We start from the raw sequence: 22,864 nt of genomic DNA on the forward strand, positions 1-22,864 counted from the left end.
GAAGTCTACAACTTTTGTTTTCTCAAGGTAAGGTTTGTTCTATCTGTTCGACCTGATTTACCATCTTGTTTGCTTCATAATAATATTGGTCTGTCACATTTTTACATTAGAAAATGTACTTAGATTCTCCAGAGAAAAAAACGTGTAAATGCTCATGTTAAAGACACCACTATTTACCGGAAGTGGCCGTGGAAAGCGGGCTGTGAGATAGGCCTATTATCTAATGTGATCCTGGGCTCTACACACCCTCCGCCAACCTGGGGAGAGCAACGGACTTGAACTCATGCTTCCTTCATGCCTGAGTGTCCAAGTTGCTCCTTTACACCTGACAGGGGGGGAGTTTCCCTGGTTGGACGTAGCGTGTGGAAGGAACACGTTATTCCAACCAGTTCCTTTCCCCTCCATCAGGCGCCCCGGCTGGCCAGGGGGAGGCAGTTTAGAGACCAGGATTACTGCATGTTTTTTGTGAGGGTACCTACCCTAGGGGACACGGGGAGAACATGTGAGGGTACCTACCCTAGGGGACACGGGGAGAACATGTGAGGGTACCTACCCTAGGGGACACGGGGAGAACATGTGACTGTACCTACCCTAGTGGACACGGGGAGAACATGTGAGGGTACCTACCCTAGGGGACATGGGGAGAACATGTGAGGGTACCTACCCTATAGGGGACACGGGGAGAACATGTGAGGGTACCTACCCTATAGGGGACACGGGGAGAACATGTGAGCGTACCTACCCTAGGGGACACGGGGAGAACATGTGAGGGTACCTACCCTATAGGGGACACGGGGAGAACATGTGAGCGTACCTACCCTAGGGGACACGGGGAGAACATGTGAGGGTACCTACCCTAGGGGACACGGGGAGAACATGTGAGCGTACCTACCCTAGGGGACACAGGGAGAACATGTGAGCGTACCTACCCTATAGGGGACACGGGGAGAACATGTGAGCGTACCTACCCTATAGGGGACACGGGGAGAACATGTGAGGGTACCTACCCTAGGGGACACGGGGAGAACATGTGAGCGTACCTACCCTATAGGGGACACGGGGAGAACATGTGAGCGTACCTACCCTAGGGGACACGGGGAGAACATGTGAGGGTACCTACCCTAGGGGACACGGGGAGAACATGTGAGCGTACCTACCCTAGGGGACACGGGGAGAACATGTGAGAACACTGAGTAGCGACGCTACTGTAGTGACGCTACTGTAGCGACGCTACTGTAGTGACGCTACAGATCTGCTATTTTCAGCATGCAACTAATTGTAAAACTAGAAAAAGTGCCCTTCCGGGCACAGGTCTCCACCAGTGTGTGTGATGTTTAGCAATGTGTGTGTGTGTGTGTGTGTGTGTGTGTGTGTGTGTGTGTGTGTGTGTGTGTGTGTGTGTGTGTGTGTGTGTGTGTGTGTGTGTGTGTGTGTGTGTGTGTGTGTGTGTGTGTGTGTGTGTGTGTGTGTGACGCGACGCGGCTTGGCCTGTTGTAGCGCCACCATGAGGCTGATTCGAAAACTGTCAAGTGGCATTTCTTCCTCAGCCTAGTGGGAATATGCATGCACAGTTTCACCGCAATCGGACGCTGCGTTGAGTAGTTGTGGCGATTTGTACAAAACGGGTACAAAGCAGGCTACTCCTGAAAAGTTTAGAAGCCAATCGTAGCCAATGAGGGTGGATTATGATAAATCAAACAAACCCGTCTTGATCACATGACTATGGAGAACATGTGTACTGATTTGCGTGAAATTTGGATAAAATCTGAAGGAGTAATATTAGAAAATGTGTTTTACATATGTCGGCCTCCTGGTGGCGCTATAAAGAGCAGATGTGAAAAATTCCAGGCAAAGGTTTTTCCTTGGCCTCTAGGGAGTTGGCATACAAAGTTATCCACAGATCCATGCAGTTAGAGGTAAAAACACTTTTCGGCCAGTTATAGCGCCACCATGAGGCTGAGTTGAAAATGTTCATGTGGCCTAGTGGGAATGTGCGTGGACAATTTCACGGAAATCACATGATGTGTTCATGATTTGCAGCATTTTGTTTGAAACTGAGCACTCCTGCGAACTTTGGAAGCCAATCTTAGCCAATCAGGATGGAGTCTGAGAAATCTGAAAGACCTGTTTCGTTGAATGGCTCTAGAGAAACTGTGTACCAATTTGTGTGATGTTTGGACAAAATCTGTAGGTGTACTGTCCAAAAACTTGTTTTGCACAAAGCGGCCTCCTGGTGGCGCTATAACAGGCCGTTCTGGAAAATGTGGGGCAGAGGTTCATCGTTGGCATCCAGGGAGTGTGTGTGCAAAGTTTGGCATCGACCGGGTTAACGGTGCCGGAGATTAGCTGGTAACAGACGGACGGAAGGACACACACACGGACACACACACACACGGACGGAGTGCAAAACATACACTCTCCCCATGCCTTCGGCCTGGTGGAGACAATGACTTCTACTGGATCTCTTGTCCACTAGTCCCTTCCTGACATTTTAGTCTAGTTTTTATTTGCTGACGAAATTGTCAGTATATTTAGTCTTAGTTTTAGTCATAGCTTAGTTTTCATGTAGTGTCCATTTAGTTTTAGTCGGTGGAAAAAAGGTAGTCGACGAACATTTTGTCGTCTCCTGTTTTAGTCGACGAAAACAACACTGGTGGTGACGCGACGCCCCTGAACATGATCGGATTGACCTCAACGGGACGTTTCTCTCTCTCCTCAGGGAACGTTAGAGAAGCATCACAGAACTCTGCAGGAGCAGCTCAGGTCTCTCAGGGGGCAGACTGAGGCTCCGGGGGAACCCCACCCTTCCTCCATCCACTTCACGGACACAGACTTCCCTCTGGACCAAGACATGCTGAAGACCGCCAAGAAAAGGTACGTGTGGCAGCCCGGAAGCTGTCCTATTGGACAACACCCACTGAAACATGGGGAAGTAGGAAGCTGTCCTATTGGACAACACCCACTGAAACATGGGGAAGTAGGAAGCTGTCCTATTGGACAACAACCACTGACACATGAGGAAGTAGGAAGCTGTCCTATTGGACAACACCCACTGAAACATGGGGAAGTAGGAAGCTGTCCTATTGGACAACAACCACTGACACATGGGGAAGTAGGAAGCTGTCCTATTGGACAACACCCACTGAAACATGAGGAAGTAGGAAGCTGTCCTATTGGACAACACCCACTGAAACATGAGGAAGTAGGAAGCTGTCCTATTGGACAACACCCACTGAAACATGGGGAAGTAGGAAGCTGTCCTATTGGACAACAACCACTGAAACATGGGGAAGTAGGAAGCTGTCCTATTGGACAACAACCACTGACACATGAGGAAGTAGGAAGCTGTCCTATTGGACAACACCCACTGAAACATGAGGAAGTAGGAAGCTGTCCTATTGGACAACACCCACTGAAACATGGGGAAGTAGGAAGCTGTCCTATTGGACAACACCCACTGAAACATGGGGAAGTAGGAAGCTGTCCTATTGGACAACAACCACTGAAACATGGGGAAGTAGGAAGCTGTCCTATTGGACAACACCCACTGAAACATGGGGAAGTAGGAAGCTGTCCTATTGGACAACACCCACTGAAACATGGGGAAGTAGGAAGCTGTCCTATTGGACAACACCCACTGAAACATGGGGAAGTAGGAAGCTGTCCTATTGGACAACACCCACTGAAACATGGGGAAGTAGGAAGCTGTCCTATTGGACAACACCCACTGAAACATGGGGAAGTAGGAAGCTGTCCTATTGGACAACACCCACTGAAACATGGGGAAGTAGGAAGCTGTCCTATTGGACAACACCCACTGAAACATGGGGAAGTAGGAAGCTGTCCTATTGGACAACAACCACTGAAACATGGGGAAGTAGGAAGCTGTCCTATTGGACAACACCCACTGAAACATGGGGAAGTAGGAAGCTGTCCTATTGGACAACACCCACTGAAACATGGGGAAGTAGGAAGCTGTCCTATTGGACAACACCCACTGAAACATGGGGAAGTAGGAAGCTGTCCTATTGGACAACACCCACTGAAACATGGGGAAGTAGGAAGCTGTCCTATTGGACAACACCCACTGAAACATGGGGAAGTAGGAAGCTGTCCTATTGGACAACACCCACTGAAACATGAGGAAGTAGGAAGCTGTCCTATTGGACAACACCCACTGAAACATGGGGAAGTAGGAAGCTGTCCTATTGGACAACACCCACTGAAACATGGGGAAGTAGGAAGCTGTCCTATTGGACAACACCCACTGAAACATGAGGAAGTAGGAAGCTGTCCTATTGGACAACACCCACTGAAACATGGGGAAGTAGGAAGCTGTCCTATTGGACAACACCCACTGAAACATGGGGAAGTAGGAAGCTGTCCTATTGGACAACACCCACTGAAACATGAGGAAGTAGGAAGCTGTCCTATTGGACAACACCCACTGAAACATGAGGAAGTAGGAAGCTGTCCTATTGGACAACAACCACTGAAACATGGGGAAGTAGGAAGCTGTCCTATTGGACAACACCCACTGAAACATGAGGAAGTAGGAAGCTGTCCTATTGGACAACACCCACTGAAACATGGGGAAGTAGGAAGCTGTCCTATTGGACAACAACCACTGACACATGGGGAAGTAGGAAGCTGTCCTATTGGACAACAACCACTGAAACATGAGGAAGTAGGAAGCTGTCCTATTGGACAACACCCACTGAAACATGGGGAAGTAGGAAGCTGTCCTATTGGACAACACCCACTGAAACATGAGGAAGTAGGAAGCTGTCCTATTGGACAACACCCACTGAAACATGGGGAAGTAGGAAGCTGTCCTATTGGACAACACCCACTGAAACATGGGGAAGTAGGAAGCTGTCCTATTGGACAACACCCACTGAAACATGGGGAAGTAGGAAGCTGTCCTATTGGACAACACCCACTGAAACATGAGGAAGTAGGAAGCTGTCCTATTGGACAACACCCACTGAAACATGGGGAAGTAGGAAGCTGTCCTATTGGACAACACCCACTGAAACATGGGGAAGTAGGAAGCTGTCCTATTGGACAACACCCACTGAAACATGGGGAAGTAGGAAGCTGTCCTATTGGACAACACCCACTGAAACATGAGGAAGTAGGAAGCTGTCCTATTGGACAACAACCACTGAAACATGGGGAAGTAGGAAGCTGTCCTATTGGACAACACCCACTGAAACATGGGGAAGTAGGAAGCTGTCCTATTGGACAACAACCACTGACACATGGGGAAGTAGGAAGCTGTCCTATTGGACAACACCCACTGAAACATGGGGAAGTAGGAAGCTGTCCTATTGGACAACAACCACTGAAACATGGGGAAGTAGGAAGCTGTCCTATTGGACAACACCCACTGAAACATGGGGAAGTAGGAAGCTGTCCTATTGGACAACACCCACTGAAACATGAGGAAGTAGGAAGCTGTCCTATTGGACAACACCCACTGAAACATGAGGAAGTAGGAAGCTGTCCTATTGGACAACACCCACTGAAACATGAGGAAGTAGGAAGCTGTCCTATTGGACAACACCCACTGAAACATGGGGAAGTAGGAAGCTGTCCTATTGGACAACAACCACTGAAACATGGGGAAGTAGGAAGCTGTCCTATTGGACAACACCCACTGAAACATGAGGAAGTAGGAAGCTGTCCTATTGGACAACACCCACTGAAACATGGGGAAGTAGGAAGCTGTCCTATTGGACAATACCCACTGACACATGGGGAAGTAGGAAGCTGTCCTATTGGACAACACCCACTGAAACATGGGGAAGTAGGAAGCTGTCCTATTGGACAACACCCACTGAAACATGAGGAAGTAGGAAGCTGTCCTATTGGACAACACCCACTGAAACATGGGGAAGTAGGAAGCTGTCCTATTGGACAACAACCACTGAAACATGGGGAAGTAGGAAGCTGTCCTATTGGACAACAACCACTGACACATGAGGAAGTAGGAAGCTGTCCTATTGGACAACACCCACTGAAACATGGGGAAGTAGGAAGCTGTCCTATTGGACAACACCCACTGAAACATGGGGAAGTAGGAAGCTGTCCTATTGGACAACACCCACTGAAACATGGGGAAGTAGGAAGCTGTCCTATTGGACAACACCCACTGAAACATGAGGAAGTAGGAAGCTGTCCTATTGGACAACAACCACTGAAACATGAGGAAGTAGGAAGCTGTCCTATTGGACAACACCCACTGAAACATGAGGAAGTAGGAAGCTGTCCTATTGGACAACACCCACTGAAACATGAGGAAGTAGGAAGCTGTCCTATTGGACAACACCCACTGAAACATGGGGAAGTAGGAAGCTGTCCTATTGGACAACAACCACTGAAACATGAGGAAGTAGGAAGCTGTCCTATTGGACAACACCCACTGAAACATGGGGAAGTAGGAAGCTGTCCTATTGGACAACACCCACTGAAACATGGGGAAGTAGGAAGCTGTCCTATTGGACAACAACCACTGAAACATGAGGAAGTAGGAAGCTGTCCTATTGGACAACACCCACTGAAACATGAGGAAGTAGGAAGCTGTCCTATTGGACAACAACCACTGACACATGGGGAAGTAGGAAGCTGTCCTATTGGACAACACCCACTGAAACATGAGGAAGTAGGAAGCTGTCCTATTGGACAACACCCACTGAAACATGAGGAAGTAGGAAGCTGTCCTATTGGACAACACCCACTGAAAGATTATTTGAATTGAAATCCAGAATATTTTTTTCCCCTATATTTGAATTGGAATCCTGAAAAGTAACTTTTTTTATTTTATTTCAAATGCATTTAGTTATGTTAATTTTATGAACTTAAATGCAAATTATACATTGACCATAAAACAGACAATAAAATTTGAATACTATAGTCATTCAGCTACTAATATAGAATAGATAAATAGATAGTAATTAATTAACCCACTTTGAGCGGGAACCCCTTTTGGTGTTAGCATTTAGCTATTGAAAAATAGCAGACCTACAAGCTCGTAGCGCGCCACCGAGTGGCGCGCTACGAGCTTGTAGGTCTGCTATTTTTGAAAAATCGAAGAACGACTGACATAGAAACATAGCTTTTTCAGAAAACTGTCAGGATGTAGAAGACATTTTTAGAATCTGATCTCAGGTCAAAATGGGTTAAAAGCAGGTCATGTTTGGAATTGTAACAGCTGAAATCAATAATATATCAGTATTCCAATATTAACCTGAGTGAAGGTTTATTTATTTTATTTGCATTTATTTATTTATTTGACAGGGACAAAGCTCATTAATCAACATGTCAGTTTTCACCTCAATGTAAATGGGCCAGAGTTAGCCAAAGCTAAATGTCATCTGTAGTCCCTGAGCAGGCTCTTAATCGTTTACCCGCCAGGAACATAGGAATATTAACACGTAGAATCTTGTAGCCTGCCACAAACGGAAAAGCCGTTTTAACAGCGATGTATTCATTAATGCATGTTTTAATACGATCGTATCGAAATCTACCGTCCGTTAGCTTTGTTATGCTTCTGACACAATGGGCGCGGCCATTTTGAAAATGCGCGCGCATCCACTAACATTGCCGGCTCTGTTTTCAGACGGCTTTATCTCACAGAAGCGACATTGCAGAGGACGCTTTGTCCCAGACAAGCGTTTTCAACGGCCTGTAGCAGGCGCTGTGATACTCGCGGTCCACTTTTTCCACCACCGACCGAGAGAACGAGCACCAGCTTCGTCAACACACACGGAATGGTTTCATAGTAAAATGCGATACGGATATTTGGCTCTTCAAAGTAAGTGTCACGCGTGATTAAACCATGGCAATACGCAATCGAGGGATTAATTAATGGCGGCAGGCTAAGAGTTAAAAAATCAGCACACAACACCAGCACACAACACCATGCGTTGATGCCATGTGTGCATATGTGCCAGCACCCAACACTATGTCCATACAAAAACACAATACAATACAGATAAAAGAAAGACAGTGTGTAGTGTGCCAGCACACAACACCATGCGTTGATGCCATGTGTGCATATGTGCCAGCACCCAACACTATGTCCATACAAAAACACAATACAATACTGTATAATACAGGAACAGATCAACATGGTACAGGGGACAGAACAACTGCAAAGTGGAGTGAGAAATGACACCGGTGATAAATACTAAATAGTGCTGATAGTTACTCATGATTACAGATTTGAATTGTTTTTAGCCACCTGTTCAGGTTGAATTTGAAGGTCGGATAGTTGGAGGTCTCTCTTACTTCTGTGGGGAGACTGTTCCAGTGATGGGAGGCTCTAACAGAGACTGTTCCAGTGATGGGAGGCTCTAACAGAGAAGAGTGTTTTACCAAACACACTACGTCTGATTGGCATTTCACAGTCTCCTCTGGTAGTTGCCCTTGTTGCTCTGTCACGACTGTCCCTTCGACCTAGGAACTGTTTCAGTGGTGGAGGTGCAAGTCCATTTAAGATCTTAAAGATGAGACAAGCATCTGCAAAGTGTTTAAAGCTGTTAAAATTAAATAAGTTGTACTTTTGAGGCAATGGTGGTAACGTTTGGGCTTTTGGTCAAGTGTTTTTAATGTCTGTTTGTACAGTGACTCTATGGGTTTTAAAGTTGTCAGATTTGTCTGTGACCAGGTTGTGAAGCAGTACGTTATGTGTGAAAAAATCATAGCATGCATGAAGAGTTTAGCTGCATCAGTTGTTAGATATGGTCTTATGTGTCTGAAATTAGATACATTTAATTTGATTTTGTTGGCTACATTTTTAACATGTTTTTTAAGGTGGGGGCCGCATGTGGCCCCCGGGCCGCCAGTTGATATTAACCTGAGGGCCTCATTAAGTGAAGGTGGGGGCCGCATGTGGCCCCCGGGCCACCAGTTGATATTAACCTGAGGGCCTCATTAAGTGAAGGTGGGGGCCGCATGTGGCCCCCGGGCCGCCAGTTGATATTAACCTGAGGGCCTCATTAAGTGAAGGTGGGGGCCGCATGTGGCCCCCGGGCCGCCAGTTGATATTAACCTGAGGGCCACATTAAGTGAAGGTGGGGGCCGCATGTGGCCCCCGGGCCGCCAGTTGATATTAACCTGAGGGCCTCATTAAGTGAAGGTGGGGGCCGCATGTGGCCCCCGGGCCGCCAGTTGATATTAACCTGAGGGCCTCATTAAGTGAAGGTGGGGGCCGCATGTGGCCCCCGGGCCGCCAGTTGATATTAACCTGAGGGCCACATTAAGTGAAGGTGGGGGCCGCATGTGGCCCCCGGGCCGCCAGTTGATATTAACCTGAGGGCCTCATTAAGTGAAGGTGGGGGCCGCATGTGGCCCCCGGGCCACCAGTTGATATTAACCTGAGGGCCTCATTAAGTGAAGGTGGGGGCCGCATGTGGCCCCCAGGCCGCCAGTTGCCCATGTATGCGGGAACCACTTTTGGTGTTTTAAGCATTATGTTATTCTTTAGCTATTGAAAAATAGCAGATCTACAAGCTCGTAGCTCGTAGCGCGGCTCTGCTACGAGCTCGTAGCGCGGCTCTGCTACGAGCTCGTAGCGCAGCTCTGCTACGAGCTTGTGGGTCTGCTATTTTTTTTTAAATCGTGAAAATGCGGCACACATCTTTGAATATATATTCTTTCAGAACAAAAGTTTTTAACTCAAATCTTTGCTTCTGAGGGGTTCCTGGAATAACATATTTTCATATGGCGGCATATTACATATAATTTTTGGGGTCCTTGACATGAAATATTGAGCACCACTGATATAGAAACATTTTTTTAAATTTCGACGTCAGGCCTGTAATGCTGTCAAGAGTGCGAAAACAAGAACGGAAATTTACAGAAATGGCTGATGTAAAATAGAAAATAAGAAAAAAAATAGCACCAGTTACAACTGACCATAATTTGGGCTTACTGTAAAATAGCTGCCTCTGTAGAATATTAAGAAGTGTACACAGAACATGGCCACAGGGTGGCGCCAAAGACCACAAATGAAAGGTACACAATGGACTGGAAAGATAGGGCACCGAAAGGAAAATTCTTGGCCGAAAACCGAATACCCGAATATGATTAATATTATACATATTTTTTCCTACCATTGTTGCCATGGCCGTACCTTAAAGCTACCCGATTTATGGCAACAGAAATGGTTATGGCAAAACTTAACTTAAAAATAATAATCACTGTTATGGGGTCCATAAAACATTTATTCAGCTCTTTTGAAAGCATTAATTGCATACACTTTTCGGTGATATATTTTCTGCCTATTCGGGCCCGAAACCGAATAGGCCATAAATGCGTTTTCTGCCGAATATTTTCTGCCTAATATTTTCTGCCTAATATTTTCTGCCGAATATTTTCTGCGGCCGAATATTCGGTGCATCACTAAGAAAAAGCAAATAAATTCTCATTGAGAAGTAATGAATATAAAATGAACAAAACAACAAGATCTCAACTCAGTGTTAACTCACCACCACAACACATACAGTGAGATCTCAACTCAGTGTTAACTCACCACCAGAACACATACAGTGAGATCTCAACTCAGTGTTAACTCACCACCAGAACACATACAGTGAGATCTCAACTCAGTGTTAACTCACCACCAGAACACATACAGTGAGATCTCAACTCAGTGTTAACTCACCACCAGAACACATACAGTGAGATCTCAACTCAGTGTTAACTCACCACCACAACACATACAGTGAGATCTCAACTCAGTGTTAACTCACCACCAGAACACATACAGTGAGATCTCAACTCAGTGTTAACTCACCACCAGAACACATACAGTGAGATCTCAACTCAGTGTTAACTCACCACCAGAACACATACAGTGAGATCTCAACTCAGTGTTAACTCACCACCAGAACACATACAGTGAGATCTCAACTCAGTGTTAACTCACCACCACAACACATACAGTGAGATCTCAACTCAGTGTTAACTCACCACCACAACCCATACAGTGAGATCTCAACTCAGTGTTAACTCACCACCACAACACATACAGTGAGATCTCAACTCAGTGTTAACTCACCACCACAACACATACAGTGAGATCTCAACTCAGTGTTAACTCACCACCACAACCCATACAGTGAGATCTCAACTCAGTGTTAACTCACCACCAGAACACATACAGTGAGATCTCAACTCAGTGTTAACTCACCACCACAACCCATACAGTGAGATCTCAACTCAGTGTTAACTCACCACCACAACCCATACAGTGAGATCTCAACTCAGTGTTAACTCACCACCACAACCCATACAGTGAGATCTCAACTCAGTGTTAACTCACCACCAGAACACATACAGTGAGATCTCAACTCAGTGTTAACTCACCACCACAACCCATACAGTGAGATCTCAACTCAGTGTTAACTCACCACCAGAACACATACAGTGAGATCTCAACTCAGTGTTAACTCACCACCACAACCCATACAGTGAGATCTCAACTCAGTGTTAACTCACCACAACCCATACAGTGAGATCTCAACTCAGTGTTAACTCACCACCACAACACATACAGTGAGATCTCAACTCAGTGTTAACTCACCACCACAACACATACAGTGAGATCTCAACTCAGTGTTAACTCACCACAGAGCAACACGTTGGAGTGAGTCCACATTCACTGTTGTTTTCGTCGACTAATACTACATAAGACGAAACATGTTCGTCGACTACCTTTTTTCACTGACGAAAACTACATGGAAACTAAATGACAACTAAGCTATGATGACTAAATATATTGACACTGTAGTCCACAAATTAAAAATCACACCCGTGTGAACTGAGTGGTGTAAGGTTTTATATAGCATGATCAGCTGTGGTCTGACGTAATGTCTGACGTAATGAAATCACACAAAATATGTTAAGTAAAAAAAGCTATCATTTTTGATAAATGTATGTATCACACCTGGATGTGATTTCACAACTGGCTTTTTTTGCGCAGAGAAAATGACCACGGTTGCTACGGTCATCCAGTTCACCCGGGTGTGATTTAATTACGTCAGAAATTATTTTGAACATAGCAACCACGGTCATTTTTTTATGCACACAAAAGCCAGTTGTAGGAGTGGTTTACACCACTCAACACAAAAGCCAGTTGTAGGAGTGGTTTACACCACTCAAAAACTAGACTAAAATGTTAGGAAGGGACTAGTGGACAAGATATCCAGTATAAGTCATTTTACACTTGGTTGCATGCTGAAAATAGATCTACAAGCTCACAACGCGTCGTGTCGCGCTGAGCTTGTAGATCGGCTATTTTCAGCAAGTGTAAAATCAGCCATCACGACGGCATCAAGGCCCGCCAAAATACTAAATCAACTGTAGATTTAGTCGACTAAAACTAGACTAACCTCAAGACATCCCAGGGCCCCGGGGGAAAAAAGGACCGTTTGGTTCAGATTCTCGCAAATTCGCCAAATTTGGCACAGATGTTGTCCATACCGTACTTAATCATTTTAAGATGGGTGCCAAGATTGGCGCCCCATGGTACTGCCATATTGCGCAATCCAATATGGCTGCCACCCGAAAAAAACAAAAAGGCCTAGAATGGGGCCGTAAAATCTGATTCTGGTGTTATTTAAATGATTTGAGGTCAAGATTACCCCTCAAGGTCAAGTTTACTCATCAAAGTTAGTATAGGTACAGGTCATGCAGCTTCTGCCAAACAAGCTACCGTTGTGGTGTTGGATATGGCAGCAGTCATCCACATGGTGCGCCCCACAACAGCAAAGACATTCAGCGAGTATGTCTTGCTCAACATTACACCATTTCTGGAGGCCCAAATGACAACTAGTACCCAACGCATTGATGCTGTATGGGACAACTACCCAGAGGAAAATAACCTAAAATATCTTACACAGAAACGGCGTGGGAATGGTTCACGGACAAAAGTCGGTGATGGTAGCACTCCAATCCCTAAGCATGAATGGAGTGGCTTCCTAAAAAACGAGGACAACAAAAAGGAGCTCTTCTCATTCATCAGCACACAGATCTCAAAGAATGACATGCGTGGAAAGCTCCTTCTGACTACCCGCTTTGAGACTGTGCTCTCCAACATGCCTTGTGATGTCACAAAACTACAGAAGTGCAACCATTCTGAGGCAGACACCAGGATCCTCCTGCATCTGGCACATGCAGCAGAGCAGGGTCATACAACAGCCTTTGTTCGCACCGTAAACAGCGATGTTGTCATTTTGGCAATCCGGTTTTTCGAGACCCTTGGCCTAACCGAGCTCTGGGTAGGTTTCGGTACTGGTCGAAAATATCGTGACATACCAGTCCATACCATCTACTCTGATCTCGGTCCATCAAAGTCATTGGCACTACCCCTCTTCCACAGCTTAACAGGGTGTGACACAACTTCCCAGTTTCTTGGATGTGGCAAGAAGACAGCTTGGGCAGCCTGGAGAAGCATACCAGACCTCACCAACACACTAGTTGCTCTCACAAACACCCCTGACCTCTTCAGTCTTGAGTCTGTGCATATGCAGAACATTGAACGATTTGTCGTGCTCATGTACAGCAAGGGGTGTGGTGCAGCTGGTGTCAATGAGGCCAGACATTGCCTCTTCACCACTGGAAGTAGATCACTGGAAAACCTCCCACCTACCCAAGCTGCACTGTTCCAGCATGTCAAGCGAGCGCTACTGCAGGCAAGTTTCTACTGGAATCAGGCAACCTCGGTCCAGCAGGAAATTCCTGACTTCAGTGAGTGGGGCTGGCACAAAGATGGCACTGGCACATGGCAACCACTGTGGACCACTCTTAGTGATGCATCAGCAGCATGTGACCTTCTTGTGCGCTGTGGCTGCCTCAAGGGATGCATGGGAAGGTGCAAATGCCACCGTATCGGTGTCCGATGCACAATCCTCTGCAAATGCGAAGGTGGGTGCCTTAATAATGAAGATGACAGCCAGTAACTCCACACCTTGCAAGGGATGGAGACACAAAGAATGTGAAAGACAACATTGTGATCTAACTTTTTGATTTTAGCAAGTTTTACGGAGTAACTATTTTGATTACATTGTCCCCTACTGTTGTTTACTGTTGTTGAAGTTGGACTTGTATTAGTTTGTTTATAATAAACAATCTACTGTTTTGAGTTGTGAAACATTGATACATATACAACTACAACTTATAATGGAAAAAAAATAACTTTTTGGGGGTAGCATCTGGCATGGCGCACCAGAAATATTGGATTTTACCCCAATATTACCTTTATATACTAACTTTGATGAGTAAACTTGACCTTGAGGGGTAATCTTGACCTCAAATCATTAAAACAACACCAGAATCAGATTCTACGACCCAGAAACCCCCTAAAAAGTGGTATCATTTATGATTCTATGACTTTCCGTTTTTTTCGGGTGGCAGCCATATTGGATTGCGCAATATGGCAGTATCATGGGGCGCCAATCTTGGCACCCATCTTAAAATGATTAAGTACGGTATGGACAACATCTGTGCCAAATTTGGCGAATTTGCGAGAATCTGAACCAAAAAATCCCCGGGGCCCCCGACTAAGATGACTAAAATAATGTGACTAGAACTAAATTAAGTTTCAGTCCAAAGACTATGACTAAAACTAAAATAGAAATTTGCTGCCAAAAACAACACTGTCCACAATACAATAATGCAAATAAAGTAATAGAGTACCTTCCACCTACTGTATGTATAAAGTAATAGAGTACCTTCCACCTACTGTATGTACTGTCACTATAAAGTAATAGAGTACCTTCCACCTACTGTATGTATAAAGTAATAGAGTACCTTCCACCTACTGTATGTACTGTCACTATAAAGTAATAGAGTACCTTCCACCTACTGTATGTATACTGTCACTATAAAGTAATAGAGTACCTTCCACCTACTGTATGTATAAAGTAATAGAGTACTTTCCACCTACTGTATGTACTGTCACTATAAAGTAATAGAGTACCTTCCACCTACTGTATGTACTGTCACTATAAAGTAATAGAGTACCTTCCACCTACTGTATGTACTGTCACTATAAAGTAATAGAGTACCTTCCACCTACTGTATGTATACTGTCACTATAAAGTAATAGAGTACCTTCCACCTACTGTATGTATACTGTCACTATAAAGTAATAGAGTACCTTCCACCTACTGTATGTACTGTCACTATAAAGTAATAGAGTACCTTCCACCTACTGTATGTACTGTCACTATAAAGTAATAGAGTACCTTCCACCTACTGTATGTATAAAGTAATAGAGTACCTTCCACCTACTGTATGTATAAAGTAATAGAGTACCTTCCACCTACTGTATGTACTGTCACTATAAAGTAATAGAGTACCTTCCACCTACTGTATGTATAAAGTAATAGAGTACCTTCCACCTACTGTATGTATAAAGTAATAGAGTACCTTCCACCTACTGTATGTATAAAGTAATAGAGTACCTTCCACCTACTGTATGTATACTGTCACTGGCGACTGCATATCAATAATAAAGATCTCATCTGATTAATTGGTTGATTTATTAACAGTTTGCAGAATAATTACAGTACATTTCAAGCACAACTCAATACAAAAACTGTTAACAGTGAGTGGACGACACCATAAAGCATTACACTTGTTTACAAGAGGGTCCACCATGTTCAATTCATCATAACATTTAGAGACGTACGAATATACACAACTATACAGTCAAAACAGGAAATCATCATAGGAGGTAAAAAGGGAAAAGAAACATATACAGTGAGGGGGGAAAGGGGGTGGGGGGGATTTAAATTTTACGGGGGCCAGTTTGGAATTGCAGCCGTCTGTAGGTGCCCTTGGAGAGCAGTTTTGAAGGAGTCAAGGGATCTTATTGACTGTTGGTAGGGCGTTCCACATTTTGGTGGCATAGGAGCGGAAATAATTTAGTCCCTTGTTTGATCTTCTCCGGTGTCAACAGGAAGAAGGACCCGAAAGCCCTGAAAGGAGAGCAGAAGGTGTTCGGTTCTGCTGACGTGTCGGAGCCGCCCAGCGCGACGTGCTGCTCGGGCTGCGGAGCGGTGCTCCACTGCACCGACGCCCACACCGCCGGGTTCATGCCCTCGGAGAAGTTCAAGCCCTTGGTCCGCGAGCACGGCCTTCGGGGTGCCGTGTGCCAGCGCTGCTACCTCCTCACCCACCACCAGAAGGCGCTCTCCGTCAAGATGTCCAAGGAGGACTACAGGTAAGAGTTGTTTTTTTCCCCGATGCCGGTTTGTCGGGAAAGGCTTTAGGCGATATTCTACCTAAAGTTGTGGTTCCCACGGTCCAATTCCTGGAAATATATATTTTTTTAAAAGAGAAAAAAAAAACGAAAATCCAAGACCTTGAAAAAACTTTAGATTTTATCAAGAGTCCTGGAAAAATATTTGGCTATGCATTGTTTTAGCTTGTTGTGTACAGGACGGGACAAAAAGAACAGCTCTACAAGCTCACAGCGTGCGTGACTGATCCTTTAAAGAACAGATCTACAAGCTCACAGCGTGCTGCAGCGTGACTGATCCTATAAAGAACAGATCTACAAGCTCACAGCGTGCTGCAGCATGACTGATCCTTTAACACTTTGATTGCTACAAGATCTCAACAGGCCTATTTGGATGTTGCTACAGTTTAACATTGCACAAAGGCCTTGTTCGGGGGCCCACAGCAAAATGTTCTCTTATAGCGAGAATCACACGCATACATCAAAAGAAAGCTGAACTTGTCCACTTCAATTTAAAAAATACATTTTGATTTTACCATGTTCCATTCTGGAGATATTGACCTTTTTGCAACACCTGCATTTGCCTGGAAGTGGTTATCTTGAACAGCGAGCAGAGTTATGGATGGTTTAAAGTCAGAGACATTGACAGGCAGATATAAAATTGAACCCAATAAATATCCTATACATCCTATACACCGAATGAAAGCCCTGAATGTGTACTTTTACGAGGAAAAGAGTAAACATTGATCCCATGTACAGTTAGACAGTAATTGGTTATTGAATGCAGCTTGGGCCCACCAGATAACTTCAGAGAAGACATGGACGTGAACTCCTCAATATTCACAAAATAAGGCCTATAGCGACATATAAATACTATATACCGTATGAAACAGAAGACTCTCTGCTTTCATAAGAAAAAAACTTCTACTGTAGTAATAATAAAAATCACACCCATGTGAAGTGAGTGGTGCAACTCTGTCCCATATTCTGTTCTCTGCTTATTCAATACAGCTCGCTATATACGGACTGAGGCAGAAAGTCATGTAAACCTTTTATTTACAGTTTGGTCTGTTGGGTGCAACTGTAGAGAACAGTTGCACCGCTCACTTCACAGGGGTGTGATTTTTATTATTACAGTAGAAGTTTACAGACCAAACCGTAAATAAAAGGTTTACATGACTTTCTGTCTCAGTCCGTATATAGCGAGCTGTAGTGAATAAGTACAGAACAGTTGCAACGCTCACTTCACAGGGGTGTGATTTTTATTATTACAGTAGAAGTTTACAGACCAAACTGTAAATAAAAGGTTTACATGACTTTCTGCCTCAGTCCGTATATAGCGAGCTGTATTGAATAAGCAGAGAACAGAATATGGGACAGAGTTGCACCACTCACTTCACATGGGTGTGATTTTTATTATTACTACAGTAGAAGTTTTTTTCTTATGAAAGCAGAGAGTCTTCTGTTTCATACGGTATATAGTATTTATATGTCGCTATAGGCCTTATTTTGTGAATATTGAGTTCGGGTCCATGTCTTCTCTGCAGTTATATCTGGTGGGCGCAATGTGCAATGTAACCAATTTATGACAAACTGTACATGGGATCAATGTTTACTCTTTTCCTCGTAAAAGTACACATTCAGGGCTTTCATTAGGTGTATAGGATGTATAGCATATTTATTGTGTTTATTGTTATATCTGCCTGTCAATGTTGACTATAAACCTTCATAACTCTGCTTTCTTTAGATGATGATTGCCTCATTGTCTTGATCGCAAAACATTGGGGGGGGGGGGGGGGGGTTCATGGGCACATTGGGCAGCAAAGGTCTTGATCCGTACGGCTATAAAAAGTCCCATTCCACCGTTCGGTTCAGAACTATAGTATAACGGTGAGACGCGTTGTCATCATCAGCTGAAGGAACATGCCTGGGCATGCAGGTTGGGGGCGATGGAGAAAAAAAAGCTTCGGATCACAACACCACGGTTTAGGACGCGGAAAAGTTCGTTATACATTACACCCGGGTCGATTACGTCCCCGATGCGTTCATTGCGGTCTTATCACTACAATTATAATGAATAAAAAAGCGTTACAATCACACGTCCGAGTGATCTCCGATTATGACGGCTCTGCATGGCGATACGTGATCCACCAACGGTAGACTGTCTGTTGTCGTGGCGGCCCCTCGATACTGTAGTTAGTTCGTAGTATTGTAGGCTCGGGGATCGTTTGGTCGCTACAGTATGAAGAAGGAAACATGCATCTGTCCATGTGTGTTGCAGACGTTATGCAATGCCGATCGGATCCGGTGCATATGTGTTTAGGAATAGGCAGCGTTCCGTTCATGTTTTTTTCCGAGAGCCATCTCGCAAGATCCTCCTTCTGGAGAAACAGGAGGGGAGGGGGGAATCGAGTATTATGTGTTGTGTGAAAGCCAATAGGTGGAGGAAAGCCTGGTGAGGCGAGGTTAGGTGAAATTTGATTCTTTTCACACACCGGCTAGATCGGCATGGGCGCATCCATTTTACATTGGCTTCTACACGTAAAGCGGCCCGACCTCCTGTTTTCAGGAGGGGAGGGGTTTTGTTTTTTTTGTTTTTTTTTCTGATCACGTGAGCGGGACTAAGCAGCAATGATAGGGTGATGGTTCTTCATTGTCCGGGTGGGTAAAAAGATGAATGAAAGTATGCTATAAAAAAGTGATTGAAACGTATTGATACGTGATTCGCACCCGACGTTTGATTAATTGATAACGTATTGATACGCGATTCGCGTCGGCTGTGTTAAAGAACAGATCTACAAGCTCACAGCGTGCTGCAGCATGACTGATCCTTTAAATAACAGATCTACAAGCTCACAGCGTGCTGCAGCGTGACTGATCCTATAAAGAACAGATCTACAAGCTCACAGCGTGCTGCAGCATGACTGATCCTATAAAGAACAGATCTACAAGCTCACAGCGTGCTGCAGCGTGACTGATCCTTAAAGAACAGATCTACAAGCTCACAGCGTGCTGCAGCGTGACTGATCCTTTAAAGAACAGATCTACAAGCTCACAGCGTGCTGCAGCGTGACTGATCCTTTGCCCTACGGTAGATAGGTGGTGTAGCAAAGATATGGCACGAGAATGAGAGCGTTCTATAGTCTATGCTTTGTTGTTGCTAGACTGTCTGTCTTTGGGCATTGTGTTACACTGAGGAGTAAGAGACTCATTTATTGAGCTGAATGAATGACTGTGCTACACTGCCTGTCTTTGGGCATTGTTGCACATTCACAACTAAAAGACACCTGTCTTGTGTCTTGTCCATGTTTAATGGCTGCTCCAATGCATTTCCAATGGAAGTTACATGGTTTGACAAGTCTTGTCTTGTTTGATGGTTGTGTTCTTCCCCCCTCCCCCCCATCAAACAAGACTGTCTTGTCAAACCATGTGACTTCCATTGGAAATGCATTGGAGCGGCCATTAAAGGAGAATTCCATGCTAGAAGGCTTTCTTACCTTTCTTACCTTTCTTTGTAGTCGTTACGTCCCCACCAAAGAGGTCCAGGTGTTTTTTTGTGCAAAAACTCCTTATTGGCTATTTCCACTACCATAAGCCCTAAATGAATTGCATTGAATTGAATGGGAATTGAATGGGGCTATGGGGTGTTGTGCTAATTTGCTTATTTCCATCAAAATAAGTAGTAAAGTGTGTCGCTTGGGATATTATTTACATTATGAAGAGAGGATATATACAAAAAATATATAATTTTGAGCGATGGAAATAAGCGAATTAGCACCCCATAGCCCCATTCAATTCCCATGCAATGCAATTCATTGAGGGCTTATGGTAGGGGAAATAGCCAATAAGGAGCTTTTGCACAAAATAACACCTGGGACCTCTTTGGTGGGGATGTAACGACTACAAAGAAAGGTAAGAAAGCCTTTTAGTATGGAATTCTCCTTTAAACACGGACAAGACACGGACCAGACAGGTGTCTTGTAGGTGTGAATGAGGCCCCAAGAGACTCAATTATTGCGCTGCGTGATTGTTTTATAGGCCTTGAAACTGGGTTAAATATTCTAGGAAATGTTTTGGATCTTAATTCGTGGTCAACACTGTAACGTCTCTAATTAACCCATTTAGACCTGAGGATGAGGTCCTACAAGTGGTCAACACTGTAACCTCTGTTAATACAGGAAGGTGGTCAACACTGTAAAAAAAAAAAAAAAAAAGTGTTTTGATTTTTCTGATTTTTTTTTTAATAAAAAAAAAAATAAAAAAAAATATATATATATTTTTTTTGAAAGACGTCCACAGACGTCTTGGGCTATGCACGTGCGGTAATACCCAGGACGTCCACAGACGTTTTGGGCACAAAATGTGTTAATACAGGAAGGTGGTCAACACTGTAACATCTGTTAATACAGGAAGGTGGTCAACACTAACATCTGTTAATACAGGAAGGTGGTCAACACTGTAACATCTGTTAATGCAGGAAGGTGGTCAACACTGTAACCTCTGTTAATACAGGAAGGTGGTCAACACTGTAACCTCTGTTAATACAGGAAGGTGGTCAACACTGTAACCTCTGTTAATACAGGAAGGTGGTCAACACTGTAACATATGTTAATACAGGAAGGTGGTCAACACTGTAACCTGTTAATACAGGAAGGTGGTCAACACTGTAACCTGTTAATACAGGAAGGTGGTCAACACTGTAACCTCTGTTAATGCAGGAAGGTGGTCAACACTGTAACATCTGCATCTGTTAATACAGGAAGGTGGTCAACACTGTAACCTCTGCATCTGTTAATACAGGAAGGTGGTCAACACTGTAACATCTGTTAATACAGGAAGGTGGTCAACACTGTAACCTCTGTTAATACAGGAAGGTGGTCAACACTGTAACCTCTGTTAATACAGGAAGGTGGTCAACACTGTAACATCTGTTAATACAGGAAGGTGGTCAACACTGTAACCTCTGCATCTGTTAATACAGGAAGGTGGTCAACACTGTAACATCTGTTAATACAGGAAGGTGGTCAACACTGTAACCTCTGTTAATACAGGAAGGTGGTCAACACTGTAACATCTGTTAATACAGGAAGGTGGTCAACACTGTAACATCTGTTAATACAGGAAGGTGGTCAACACTGTAACATCTGTTAATACAGGAAGGTGGTCAACACTGTAACCTCTGTTAATACAGGAAGGTGGTCAACACTGTAACCTCTGTTAATACAGGAAGGTGGTCAACACTGTAACCTCTGTTAATACAGGAAGGTGGTCAACACTGTAACATCTGTTAATACAGGAAGGTGGTCAACACTGTAACATCTGTTAATACAGGAAGGTGGTCAACACTGTAACCTCTGTTAATACAGGAAGGTGGTCAACACTGTAACATCTGTTAATACAGGAAGGTGGTCAACACTGTAACCTCTGTTAATACAGGAAGGTGGTCAACACTGTAACCTCTGTTAATACAGGAAGGTGGTCAACACTGTAACATCTGTTAATACAGGAAGGTGGTCAGTGGCATCAAGGCCCACACGGCTCTGGTCCTGCTGATCGTGGACCTGCTGGACCTGCCGGACTCAGTGGTCCCTGACCTGCTGGGCCTGGTGGGGGGGAACAAACGCGTGGTGGTCCTGGGAAACAAGGTGGACCTGCTGCCGGGCGACGCCCCCAACTACCTGGCCCGCGTCCGACGCCAGCTCAGCCACTACTGCAGCCTGGCGGGGCTGGGAGACAACGTTAAAGGTAAGAGATCTGACCCCAGGTCAGCCACTACTGTAGCTGGGAGACAACGTTAAAGGTAAGAGATCTGACCCCAGGTCAGCCACTACTGTAGCTGGGGGACAACGTTAAAGGTAAGAGATCTGACCCCAGGTCAGCCACTACTGTAGCTGGGAGACAACGTTAAAGGTAAGAGATCTGACCCCAGGTCAGCCACTACTGTAGCTGGGGGACAACGTTAAAGGTAAGAGATCTGACCCCAGGTCAGCCACTACTGTAGCTGGGGGACAACGTTAAAGGTAAGAGATCTGACCCCAGGTCAGCCACTACTGTAGCTGGGGGACAACGTTAAAGGTAAGAGATCTGACCCCAGGTCAGCCACTACTGTAGCTGGGAGACAATGTTACAGGTAAGATCTGACCCCAGGTCAGCCACTACTGTAGCTGGGGGACAACGTTAAAGGTAAGAGATTGACCCCAGGTCAGCCACTACTGTAGCTGGGGGACAACGTTAAAGGTAAGAGATCTGACCCCAGGTCAGCCACTACTGTAGCCTGGCGGGGCTGGGAGACAACATTAAAGGTAAGATCTGACCCCAGGTCAGCCACTACTGTAGCCTGGCGGGGCTGGGTGACAACGTTAAAGGTAAGATCTGACCCCAGGTCAGCCACTACTGTAGCCTGGCAGGGCTGGGAGACAACGTTAAAGGTAAGATCTGACCCCAGGTCAGCCACTACTGTAGCCTGGCAGGGCTGGGAGACAACGTTAAAGGTAAGATCTGACCCCAGGTCAGCCACTACTGCAGCCTGGCGGGGCTGGGAGACAACGTTAAAGGTAAGATCTGACCCCAGGTCAGCCACTACTGTAGCCTGGCAGGGCTGGCTACCTG

The 22,864-nt window shown here is 45.0% G+C and overlaps 1 protein-coding gene across 1 annotated transcript in view; it reads left to right on the forward strand.

Moving 5' to 3' along the window:
- Positions 1-22,864, forward strand: part of noa1 (nitric oxide associated 1) — a gene marked incomplete at its 3' end in the record, with an annotated part of 64,846 nt that overhangs the window by 15,162 nt on the left and 26,820 nt on the right. The window contains exons 3-5 of the mRNA XM_079532388.1: positions 2,720-2,874; positions 15,974-16,237; positions 21,762-22,000. Coding sequence (XP_079388514.1) covers positions 2,720-2,874; positions 15,974-16,237; positions 21,762-22,000 — 658 coding nt within the window. The remainder of the gene's footprint in view (positions 1-2,719; positions 2,875-15,973; positions 16,238-21,761; positions 22,001-22,864) is intronic.

This window comes from Electrona antarctica (genome assembly GCF_951216825.1).
Source record: "Electrona antarctica genome assembly, contig: scaffold_299, whole genome shotgun sequence".
NCBI classification, from domain to species: Eukaryota; Metazoa; Chordata; class Actinopteri; order Myctophiformes; family Myctophidae; genus Electrona; species Electrona antarctica.